At 41.4% G+C, this 12,553-nt stretch overlaps 1 protein-coding gene across 1 annotated transcript in view; it reads right to left on the bottom strand.

The window, feature by feature from the left end:
* The window catches only part of mrps22 (mitochondrial ribosomal protein S22), a 7,694-nt gene extending 1,284 nt beyond the window's left edge, over positions 1-6,410 (bottom strand). The window contains exons 1-6 of the mRNA XM_019861541.1: positions 6,258-6,410; positions 5,680-5,834; positions 5,436-5,600; positions 2,997-3,140; positions 1,948-2,031; positions 1,714-1,859 (exon numbers count right to left, since the gene is read on the bottom strand). Coding sequence (XP_019717100.1) covers positions 1,714-1,859; positions 1,948-2,031; positions 2,997-3,140; positions 5,436-5,600; positions 5,680-5,834; positions 6,258-6,384 — 821 coding nt within the window. The 5' untranslated portion in view covers positions 6,385-6,410. The remainder of the gene's footprint in view (positions 1-1,713; positions 1,860-1,947; positions 2,032-2,996; positions 3,141-5,435; positions 5,601-5,679; positions 5,835-6,257) is intronic.
* Between the last annotated feature and the right edge of the window lie 6,143 nt (positions 6,411-12,553).

Raw genomic sequence — 12,553 nt, 5'->3', positions numbered from 1 at the left:
GACGACACTCGGAAGTCGGACGGACACAATTTTCTGCCAATCTGTGTTTTTCCCTTTTTGGCCAAATATATTTTTTACGACAACTGTCTTGTCCACGGCGTCTTTTATTCGTTCCACTGGGGTTTAGCAGGAGTGTTTATAAAGAGACGAAAATTGTTTGGGGACTATCCCCCACGTTGTAGTTGAGATGGTATAACCCAAGAGGCAAAATGACGCTTGCTACTGTTGTTGCGAGTTGCCATTCGTTCTACTAAACCATTAGTCAAACGCCGTCATGTCTTCTGTCGTTATTACACAAATAAAAATCTCTTTACTGTTACTAGTGTTAGTGCCTCAATATGGCTACGCTCGTGAAAGCAATACAACGAACTCAAACGCGTCTTCGTTCAATGTTGTCAACTAATATCCGGATTAATTTTATGCAAATTTTCCTCAATTGTCCGGAGAAATTTTCATAAAATTTTGAAAAACCCGGAAGTCCGGGAAAATCCGGAGGACTTTCATCTCTGCACCATACATGGCCTTTCATTCATTCCCTAAAATGAATTGCGTGACAATCTATATGCGATAGCACATTTTTCTTTATAACTTGGTACAGAAATGGAGTGTAAAAAAACAAAAACATAGTTTTGTACAGAACACATAACATAATACAGGCCTAAGTGATGAAACAAGGCTCGAACGCAATTGTTGCTTGATGCCGGATGAAGACTGTGAATTGTAGCAATGTCAGTCCCTCCTGGGAGAATCAAAACAAGGCATTTAATTTTTGACTGACGAAAGCTGCTCAAAGCAAAGACACTCAGTTTTTCGCATTTCCTATCTTTACAATACAAACGTTATCTGGATGCCATTCCTCACCCACCTTTTTATTTTACAAATTTGAATTGATATTTTGTGATGTTTTGGAGTGATTCTGTGTTGTTTCACTTTAAAGTAGTCTGGATTCAAATGATCGGGATCATTATCAGGCTTCTTCAGAGCTTGCCTATGGCCTGATCATTTGAATTAGGTGTGTTGGCGGACGAAAAAATTTCTGAAACACGCAGGACAGCAGCCGTCAAGAACAACAGCTGGACATGCCGGTCTTAAATTATAAACAGTTCAATAGAAAATAGTTCAGGTTCTTCTTGTACCTTGACCTTTTTTATGGGGTAAATATATCAAGGAATTTTTCAAAACTAAATTATTTTAATTTGTAAAATTACATTATAGCAGAGCTTTTGATAATCAATTTAGCTTTGCTCCTAGACAAGAAAAGGTGTACTGCTATACACAATGTGAATTTAATAAATTAAAACAAATTGATTTTATGAAAAGAAAAACAAGAAAAACAATTACAGTATGCATTTATTATATTGTCATGTTTTTATAATTTATCAAAAACTATGCTTCCCTGGGATTAAGCCGACCCCATAAATAATTTAGAAAGTTGCTCTTCAAATAAACACAATTATTTTGAACCTATAAATTATATATATATGTATATGTATTTTTTTTACAGCCACCCACACACACACACACACACACACACACACGTGAAAAAGTATTTGCCCCCTTCCCGATTGCTGTCTTCTTTGGATATTCTTTCCACACAAAGATTTCAGTTACAACTATGCGAAGAACGCAGCAATCAGGAAGGGCGCTAATACGATGTCACAGCACTGTACAGATGTGAAATCAATCTTACAATTTCAGCACACTTCAACTCACAATTCCTTCTTCAACATGTCCACGATGAGGCCATCAATCCTACGAGCATTGACCAGGTACCAGGCCATGCCTCCAAAGTGCCGCGTAGAACGAAGAAGCTCGTATTTCCCGTGTTTTTCCAGATCTTCATAGGTGGCTGCATGCACCTGACACAAACGTTTGGTGAATGCAACATTGCTTTACTTGACTGTCGAAAAATTGGAGCTCAGATGGTGTGCGAAGTAGTCCGCTAACCTTGATGTACTGTGAAGAGTCAGGTTCAAACTGGACTAGACACAAGTCCAAAACATCCTCATGTCGGTCCTGAGAGAACACCATCTAATAGAAAATAGGAGTATGCAAATAAAACAGAAAATAAAAGCAAGGGACTCGGTGTGAATTTTAATTGTCTGTCCATAGCAAAATAAAATTCATACAGCTACATAATGTCATGGTTGTTTTCAGGGGAAGTCAGCCCAAAAATTGTCTTTCCGATATGTTCCCCGCGCTTCCACTAGTCTAAACACGGTGCATTCTGGTTCATATTGCATTTGTGGAATATGAATTAAGCAGTAAAATTCACACATTTTTAGCCAAATTGCTGAAGCTGAACCATGATTGGGCATTAGGGGAGCCGTGAGCAACTGTGATGTCATTTTCAGGTGACAACAACTTGTTACTGCTTAACTCATATTCCATCATCCATCCATCCATCTATCCTTTCTCTACCGCTTATCTGTGTTTGGTCGCAGGGACAGTTGTTTTAGCAGGGAGGCCCGGACTTCTCTCTCCCCAGAGACTTCTTCCAGCTCTCCTGAGGGCATCACAAGGCATTCCCAGACAAGCGGTGAGACAATGGCTCCACCGAGGCACATATCCAGGCCTGACTCCAGACCCGGGTACCCCCGGTCACCCGCGTCCGGGAAAGGGAAAATGCCGTCTTATTTTTGTTTTCATCATAGGAGGTCATACGAACGGTGCTTTGTCTGGTCATTCACCTGAAGACCTGTTTGCCACGGGCGACGCTACCAGGGGCGCAAAACCCCAGACAACTTAGCTCCTAGGATCACACAAGCCCCTCCACCACGGAAAGGTGACGGCTCACGGAGGGGCTCATATTCCACAAAGACAATACGTATCAGAATTTCATGTTTAGACGTGTCGGGTTGCAGAGAACCTATTCTTGTAATGAAAATTTGGAGGTGGACTACCCCTTAATCGCTCTAACAGCTACAGTATAATTTCAAACAAGACTGAAAGTAAAACGCAGCTCGGGTGGGATATTTGACTGGGCTATTTTCAACCTTTAGGTTCTCTTCATTGAAGAGCAGATGCGGAGTGATTTTGCGTCCATCCTTTGGGAAGTAGACCTGAATGAGTCGGTCCCGCTCTTCCCAGGTGGCTTTTCTTAGAGTGCCGTTGGTCTCCCTCACAAGGATGAACCTTTCCTGAGGGGATAACAAACACAAAGTCACTATACAGTAGATGAAGACTAAGTGACCAAAAATAATAATAAAAACACAGGAACCCTATTACATTTTTGTGTGTGTCTGAAAAAGATTTGCAGTACATCGGTAATACACTGGCAATGCATATCCATTCAGTAACAGGAAAGGAGATACAAATAAGTAGTTTCACAACCATAAGGAGCACTTAAAAGTCTTAACATTTTCTCCAAAATGGATGGGACACCTAATAATGAGAGAGTTCCAAAATCTGTGAATGCTGTTGTGTGACTTGGATGAGCTCTCCCGCTTGACTGACTGATGTTATGCCGACACGCTGGGAAATGAGGACCATAACTGAGGACAGCATGTGGACGTTAAAGTGGGAAGGGTGGGCGTGAAAAAGGACGCGAAAGGCACGCCACCAGTAGGTGCCTATCGTGCCGGTACGTGCATTGTGCATAACAACATCGTGAAAATGGCACCTACGAAGAGGACCATGGGAATCGAGCAGACGCAAGAGAATTCAAGATCAACTAATCCATGGTGCTTTCATTTTATGAAACTGCGCCATCCATCCATCCATCCATCTGAGCAAGGACGACCGTGGTGGCGCCATCACTCCATCCGGGCAAGGACGACCGTGGCGCAGCAACATGCGGCAGATTTCAAGGAAAAGCTGGTCATCTTCCACTCCAATTGCAGTACAAAGTGTAACGCTCTGCGTTGCATTAAATTAAGCCGCTTTCTTGGAGATTTTAATCCTTTATTCTGCCACTCTGCCGTCCTCACTTGGCTTCCATTACCAACTGTTCTCTCAACCAATCTTCACATTCCTAGCTTACCCGCTTGGGCTACGGTGATGAGGGACAAGCATACTTTGAATTTTGAACTACAACAAAAATATTGCCAGCAAACACATCCAGCCTAACCACATCACCGGCATGGACAATTTGCTGCTCACTTTGGACATCCCGGTGAACCACACCATAGAGAAGAAGGGGACCAGCACGGTAGCGATACGCAGAACGGGGCATGAAAAGTCTGCTTTTACTGGTGTGCTTGTTTACCATGGTAAAGGACAGAAATGGCCATGTACGGTGATTTATAAGACGAAAGAAAAGTTTCCAGCCAGAGTCATCATTAAGGCCAATCAAATGGGCACCAAATGAACTGGGAGCTTGCCATCATTCCGGGAGGCTTGACGAAGGAACTCCAACCGCTGGACATCGGTGTAAATAGGGTGGTCAAAGTGAAGTTGCGAGCGGCGTGGGAGTGACACAGCTTTACTAAGACTGGGGGGCAGCGTATATGCCACTATTTGTGAATGGGTTGGGGATGCTTGGGTTAACGTGTCTGTTTGCACTGATGTTCGAGCTTTCGCAAAAGCCGGCATCATTTCTGAGGTGCAGCACGGCAACAATACTGACTCTGACCATGACGAGAGGGAACTTGGCGTGTTTGATGGACAACTTGCCCAGCTGTTCATTTCGGATCCAGAAGATGAGGACTTTGATTAATTTGTGGATGAGGATTGAGGATTGGTAAATACTTCACGAACAACTGAACTCTGTTTTGCTCCCATTGCCTTTTTAAAGACATATGCTAGAGTGCATGCATGCTACCATATTTTTTGTGATAGCGTACGTTTTACCATGTTTGTGTCTTTTGTGTGCGTTCAATACAGAAACAGCACCTGTAACTGACAATGCACCTTTTAATACAGTGTGCCGTATGGTCTTCAAAAATACGGTAGATTTGATTTACTCAACTCAACTGTATTTATAGAGCACTTTCAAACAGCCATCGCTGCATGCAAAGTGCTGTACATGGAGCAATTTAACATATACAATAAACAGTAAAGCAAATCGGTAATAAAGACGGTAGAAGGCACCGAACAGCAAAACCAAGAACAAATCTAAGACATGCTGAGTTAAATGCCAACGAATACAAGTGAGTTTTGAGGCAGGTTTTGAAGATGGGCAGCGAGGAGGCTTGCCGAATGTTCAGTGGGAGGTCATTCCAGAGAGAGGGACCAGCAACAGAAAAGGCTCGAATACTGTGCATTATTCTGAATTCTGAGGCATTTCTGATATTTTGTGGCTTTCAGGTGTTGGCCTAGGTGTTGTTTCTTTTTTGTGTGAAGTACACTGAGTTGCCTTGTGTATGAAATGTGGTGTACAAAGCTGCCTTGCCTTCAATGAAGTTTTCCACCAATATAGGTTGAAGCAATGTCTATCCAAAATGTTCCCTGCTCTTTTTTTTTTTTGTTTAGATAATGAAGGTGAATGTACTTACCCTGTGTGGAATATTGTAGGTGATGTCTGTGAAGACGTATTTGGCTGTATCCATCCCATCTAGAATTTTGTCCACAGACAGTATGTCACTGATGGGCTTCCTCTCAGGTAAAACGGGTGGCATTTGAAGCAGCTTTTTTGCCTTCTCCGTGGCCAACGTCATCGCCTGAAAGCATATAGTGGCTACTGAGTAAAAAGTCACAGATGAGATTACAAGTAAAAAAAAAGGGTAACATTGAAGGCACCTGCTCCAACTGTTCATCGGTCATGAGTTTATACGTTGGCGGGCTCAGCTCCTGTTTAAGTGATCGGAACACCTTTTGCAGATCCAGGCCTGTTATCCTGGTGAGGATGTCCTGCACAACTGGGTCTGTGAACTGGGGCTTTTCGGTGTTTTGCCCTAAGAAAGAGAAAATATGCAATCCTAATTATGCCTCAGACTGACTGCTCAAGGTAAACATTTATCTTAATTCAGTTTACTGAACTTAATTGACGAGCAACATGACACAATTGTCTATCTATCTTCACCATAATAAATGTAGAACGCTACCGGTACTCTGAATTGCAATTTATTTTTCTATCAAACTACACCAACCAAACAACATCAGCTGGAAAAATAATGTTTCATTGCAATATCTACTAAAAGACAACGTCCTTTTTCACAATTGAAAAATGCAGAAGCTGTGGATGGTGAACAGTAAACAGAATAGTTTGTACAACAAATCCAAACGTGGATGTTTTGTACTTGCGACACATGACAAGGTCAGCTTGATATTTACATATTTTGCTCAGCACGTCATGATGCATTGAATAAAATACATACCGCTGTCTTGCGGATCGCGGCAAAAAGTCCTGGTGACGCATTTTACATGCAGGTTTTTATTTCTCTTAACACTTTGCAACCAAGAGTAGCCTCGACATAAGCACCGTGACTTTCCGAAGGCCGCCATATTTCTTCTTCTTCGTTTATTTTTCTTCTTCTCTTACGCCTCACAGACACACACGGTTGCTGTCGTCGCATCACTGCCACCTTCTGTACAATTTGTGGGTTGGGAATCGACCACGCTACCACAGACAGACAGACAGACAGACAGACAGACAGACAGACAGACAGACAGACACAGACAGATAGATAGATAGATAGATAGATAGATGATTGAGAACTAAATGTAAAATGTAAAAATATAGATATTCAATGACATGTTCAAGGTACAACGTAAAAATTGTCATCCAGTAACCCTGCATTTCTCCCAACAATGCTGATTAACCTATAATCATGCATTGGTGAATTTCCTCAAAATTCATTAAATGCCAACTGTTTTTCTCAAATTGGGAGAGCCTGTGCCAGCTATTTTTGACCATCTTGACTAATTGTGGAAGGGCTACTGAAAATTGAGTTCTCCCGCTGCATGGAACAAACCAAAATAAGGCTTTAACCCTCTTTTTTCAAGGGGGAAAAAATTACATTTCTACCTTTCATAATTCTTTAGTAAACAGCATTTGGACATTGGTAAGGTTCTTGAAAATACTCGTTTACAAGGAAAAATTCAGAGAAAAAGCGTGTTTTGTGAAAGGATGCATTTCAAGCAAAACTTTTACTTTGATGTTATTATTTTTGCATTTGTGATACCATACCTCAAAAATCTCAACAATATTTTCCTGCTAAATCACACAAAAAAGATCACTTTGATTGCGAAATAACAGTTTATTGCAAGATAAACACTGCACAGATGCATGACCTATGCATGACCTTTTCCCTGCTCTTGAACTTCGTGTGCGCGTGCGTGTGTGCGTGTGCGTGTGTGTGTGTGTGTGTGTGTGCGTGTGTGTGCGCATGTTCGTCAAGAATGACGATGGGACTCGTCATCATCTTTTGATTTGAAAAAGCTCTGTTGTCGTGAGCTATTCATGTTCTCTCTGTTGACATCGCTTCCGTTGACGTATGATCGCCGGACCACACCCAACACCCACTCGCGCGACCAATATCTGATCAAAGCCACTCCTGCTATCTCGTGGCGATTTATCATACTGAAATCATTCCCACAGCCTCGACACTGACCGAGGAGGTGCGAAGCCCTTTATTTATATATATTTTAATGAAAAACACCCAAAACGTATTCATATTTTTCGGCACGAAATGATTGAGTTTTCGCAAACGTTTTGACATTAAATGAGTTTTAAGGGATGATTTTGAGTAAAATAACATGTCACCCCAAGAGTGAACAACATTCCAAGCGATAAAGCATCATGAGATACCGAATCTCATCTAGGCCCGTGTATTTACTGTAAAAGTGGCGTCTGTCTTATTTATTTATTTATTGTATGTTGAAAATGATGTACTAATGTCCAAAAAACTGATTTAAAAATATAAAAATGGAAAATAATGTAGTGCGGTCACCAGACTTTAAAACCATCAAGATTCTGGGGGCTGAATGGGACCAAAAAAGGTAAAGCAACCTAAAAATGTCAGAATTAATGGCTTACTCTGCAACAGAGTTGGGAAGAAATTTTTGAAGAATATAGTCTGCGGCACAGCATAAAAGTCATTTTTGCAAAATAAGCAAAAACACATTGGTATCTTTTTATTTAACCTTTTCCTTTTGCTTACATGTTTAAGGAATGGACTGACTGCAGCTTCCAGACCCTGCTACGAACAGCTAAGGACCGAGAGTGCTGGAGATCCCTGACGGTCCAGACGTCCACCATGGCACCCCTACGGCCTCCTAGGCCATGGGATGACCTGACCTGACCTGACCTGACCTGACCTTCCTTTTGCTTACATGTTTTCCCCTATTGTTGCAGTTTGTTTACAATATCACTAAAACAATAACAATGTGGTTCTAAAAATGTTTTCTTTTTCCAAAATAATGACTGAGGCAATTGCGCTATGTGTCCGACGATATGTTTTTATTTCAGAATATAATGAGACATTGAACTGCATGAATTTATTTTATTTATTTATTTTTTTTTTGTTAATGGAAAAAAAATTGGGTTGTTCGAAAACTACTGACCTGTAAGGTACAGTATACAGAAAATAAACAATAGGCCTCTATTGAAATCATTTAATCAAGCATACATTTAAATGAAACATAAAACATACGATTGAAAAACTTCCTTAAACGACACGTTCTTCTGTTATTCTCCAGGCTCTCTTTTTTGGTTCTTGTTTGTTCTTATTGCTCTTACGAGGACCCCCGTTGTTGCGAGCCCCTAAGAAGGCACAAAGTTCACTATTACTTGGCAATGGAATAATTCCAGAAGTTCCCATTCCCTTGAAACGAACCCTCGTTTTTTGCCAATGTCTAGTGTGCATCACACTTTTAATTAACAACAGACACTTACAGTGCCAGTTAAATAACCAAAGATAAAAAGTCAATTGGCCTCAATACTGTAATCTGTCCACAAGATGGCACTGTGATAACACGCGACAGTATCATGACTTACGTTAGGAAATTTCAAAGCTATTTTTACTCCTTATAAAGTCACACTCGTCCCTAAGTTTAGTGTTTCCCCAAAAAAATTTTTGAACCAAGGCACTAATTTTACCATTTTAAATCTCAAAGCACCAAAGGTCTTCCGTGTTCACATATGCTGTTTAATGTGTACGTGTTAGTGTTACCACCATGTTCATCTCACCACCTTCTCCATTCACGGTAGCACTACAACCATCATTATGAGTAAGAGTTCAAAAAATTACCATTTTATCCAATCATCCAACCGCTTATCTTGTTTAGGGTCATGCGGAGCTTGCGCATGTCCCAACTGACTTCCGGGACTGTTCGGTCGATAATTGCAGGGCATATATACACGCAGGGATGCAAAGTGAAGTCAGAGTGAAAGGGGTGTGCAAAATGTGCAGGACCACTTGAACCGGAGGTGGGAGTGGAGTTTCACCAGTTGAACTGAAGGCTGGGGGGGTTCATGGTACTTTGCTCAAGGACCACTCAACAATCGTCAGGAAACAGACAGCATCTCTTCAAAAACGACTTGTTTTTACATTTGTCCCCAGTTTATCTCAAACCAGTTCCAAAGCCAAGTCCTGACAAATACTGCCGCCCCTATTGGTTGGCATCGTGATACAAGTCTTTATATTCGTTTCTGGCGTCTCCCGAATATGTATCATTAATATGGGTTTTAATGGACTGTTTTCACTTGCTTTTGTTGTTGTGTTATTGTTTTTTGTTTTAATTTAGATTCATTCTATTTCCAAGATGTAAGTTATTCTGTTTTGCTATTCCTTGTAAATGGATCAGAAATTAATTATTTATTTTTTGATTGATTGATTTGTTAGTTTGTTTGTTTATATACACACTTTTTATGGATGGTAACAAATGCAGCTTATAAAAATGACCTTTTCTGCCATTCCGTCCAGACACAAAGAAGATATTTGCTCCTACTTAAAAATATAGACCATATCCTCACCAGCTCACGAATCTATGGAATTTTAAATGAATGGGATAGATGGGGGTGTGGCTTAAGTGGGTAATGAGGTGAATGGTTAGCGGTAGTAAGGCCAGAAGCACAGACAACAGTGGAATGATGTGTTGATTGAGCTGCAAGAGGCCCCTACAACACTACCAAATGTATGCAGCTGTCACATTGCTGAAAGAAGAAGACAAGTAACCACACTGTAAAAAAACACTACTTGGATGGATGGTGCTCAAACAAACATTAAATTTGGAACAACTTTAAAATCAAAATTATTGACATTCATGGCAACAATGTTAGTCAGCACATCAAAGCAAGCAGTTGTTTTCTCCAAAACAGTTTGCTGAGTTGAATTCTGGGGGACAATACACACGGGGCAATTAGTTGTGAAAACGTTTCTTTTTATTTCTTTGTTGAAAATGTTGCAGCAAATTTTCACTTTAGCAAAAGTTAAGTAAAAGTTAATATTTTGTTGAACTGCCCAACTTCAAATGTTATCAAAGTTTGTTGCCTTTACATTTTTACAATGTCACCCAAAAGTAGTAAGTTCGTCTATCTGTCTGTGTCTCCCAGTCATTATATTTGTGTGTGTGTGTGTACACACACACACACACACACACACACACACACACAAAACACTCACAAAAACTTATGGATATTGGCTTTTGGGTGAGATTTCAGGGCGAGACTAAAATGCATTCAAACCTGTACACATGAACTTAATGTGATCTTTACTAATCTTTTGAATGCATATGTTCAACTGTGAAATGTTTTAGTACTTTTTGCACAAGTTGCTGTTCTCGAACGAGGAGCTCAACGGCAAAATTGACAACACGCGTTGACAATGAATGTCTTGCTTCAATTATAGCTGGTGTTTCACCAGTCGACCTCATCATGCTGTTCCCATTTTGACATCATGCGACCAAGACGACACCTAACAATGGATCAACAGTACTTTGCCACTGTGATGCTTCAAACAGGACGTTCTCAGACGGAAGTGGTCACTGAGCTCAGAGTGTCATGAGCAGGTTGCAACGGAGATCCTGAGAGAGTGTAAGAGTGACAGAAAGATGAAGAAGTGACGTCCTTTGGCCACATCCAATGCTGGTGACCGCTACATTGTGAACAATGGCCTGAGAAACCGAATGAAGAATGCCCACTCACCTCCAGGCACTTTTAAAGGAGGTGAGAGGCAGAGAAGTGTCACGCCAGGCCATTCGAAACCGTTTACATCAGCGTGAACTGCGTGCTAGACGACCTGCAAGGGTACCTGACCACACTAGCAGGCACAGACGTCTCGTCTTGCAAGGGCCAGGGAGCATTTACGCTGGACGAGGGACCGGTGGGCCTCAGTGCTGTTCTCTGATGAAAGTCGATTCACGTTGAGCAGAAATGACGTCGGAGACGTCAAGGAGCGCGTATGCATCAGCCACTGTTGTCAGGAGACAAGCTTTTGGTGGTGGCAGTGTTACAGTGTGGGCAGGTATGTCCAGTCGGTACAGAACTACCCTACACTTTGTGAATAGTACAGTGACAAGCCCATCCTACCTGAATAACATTATTCATCTTGTGATTGTGCTCCATGGGATCGCCTGAATCTATCAATCTATCTATCTATCTATCTAGATAGATAAATATAGATAGATATGCATGTGTGTGTGTGTGTGCATGTGTGTGTGTGTGTGTGTGTGTGTGTGTGTGTGTGTGTGTGTGTGTGTGCGTGTGGATCCAGTTACAATAATTTAATTTGAGGAAAAAGTGGCAGAATTTGTCTCACATTTATGGATGTTGTGCACGCACATTAATCAATACCAAAGATGAAATGAAGAGATGCAGCACATTTAGCAAAAATCTGTTTTCCATCTGGACTACAGATGGAAAGTTAATGCGTCACTGAAGCAAAAGCACTTGTGTGTCAACTTGTGGATTTCGTTTGTGTGTGTGTCTGTGTGTGTGTGTGTGTGTGTGTGTGTGTGTGTGTGCGTGCGTGCGTGCGTGCGTGCGTGCGTGCGTGCGTGCGTGCGTGCGTGTGTGTGTGAGAGAGCAAGCACGTGTGTATGTTTGTGTTTTTTGTTGTGTTTGAAGGAAGCCCGTGTGTGACAAAAAAGGTTGATCCTCATCAACATTTATGATAACTTAATGTGAATAAAATAATAAGTGGACAATGTTACAGCAATGGATAAAACGAAAATCCTCTTGTTCATAATTTCGCTCATACAGAACAAGCCACCTCCACGAGCCAGCAAACCAAAAAAGGGGGTGAATATAAAATTTTGCTGCAATCTGTTGCATTCACATCCAACAAACCATATCAATGCTCATGTCAACAAGATGACTGTGTAAAAATTACACGAACCTGATAAAATTCTACTTTTGTTCATTTTTGTCGTTTTCACCCAAACTGCAATATGTGTCACCCTTACTGGGAGCAGCAGGAAGCTGAGTGGAGAAACCTGAGTGCGGAAGAGGCGCTGGATGGGGGTCCAGGCAGCGTAGAAGGAAGGCAGTGGGTTGGTAGGTAGTCAGGCAGGCGAGTGAGCGGCGGTGGTGATAGCAGGGCACTGACTTGCCTCCTTTGTTTATTTAGCTTTCTTCATGTTGAACAGAGAACAGGTTCAGAGTGGGGTGAAACGGAAATGTGTCGTGTGTGTGTGTGTGTGTGTGTGTGTGTGTGTGTGTGTGTGTGTGTGT

This window comes from Hippocampus comes, unplaced genomic scaffold (assembly GCF_001891065.2).
Source record: "Hippocampus comes isolate QL1 unplaced genomic scaffold, H_comes_QL1_v1.1 scaffold122, whole genome shotgun sequence".
NCBI classification, from domain to species: domain Eukaryota; kingdom Metazoa; phylum Chordata; class Actinopteri; order Syngnathiformes; family Syngnathidae; genus Hippocampus; species Hippocampus comes.
Note: the sequence above shows the minus strand (reverse complement) of the source record. Positions and strands in the feature narration are given on the sequence as shown.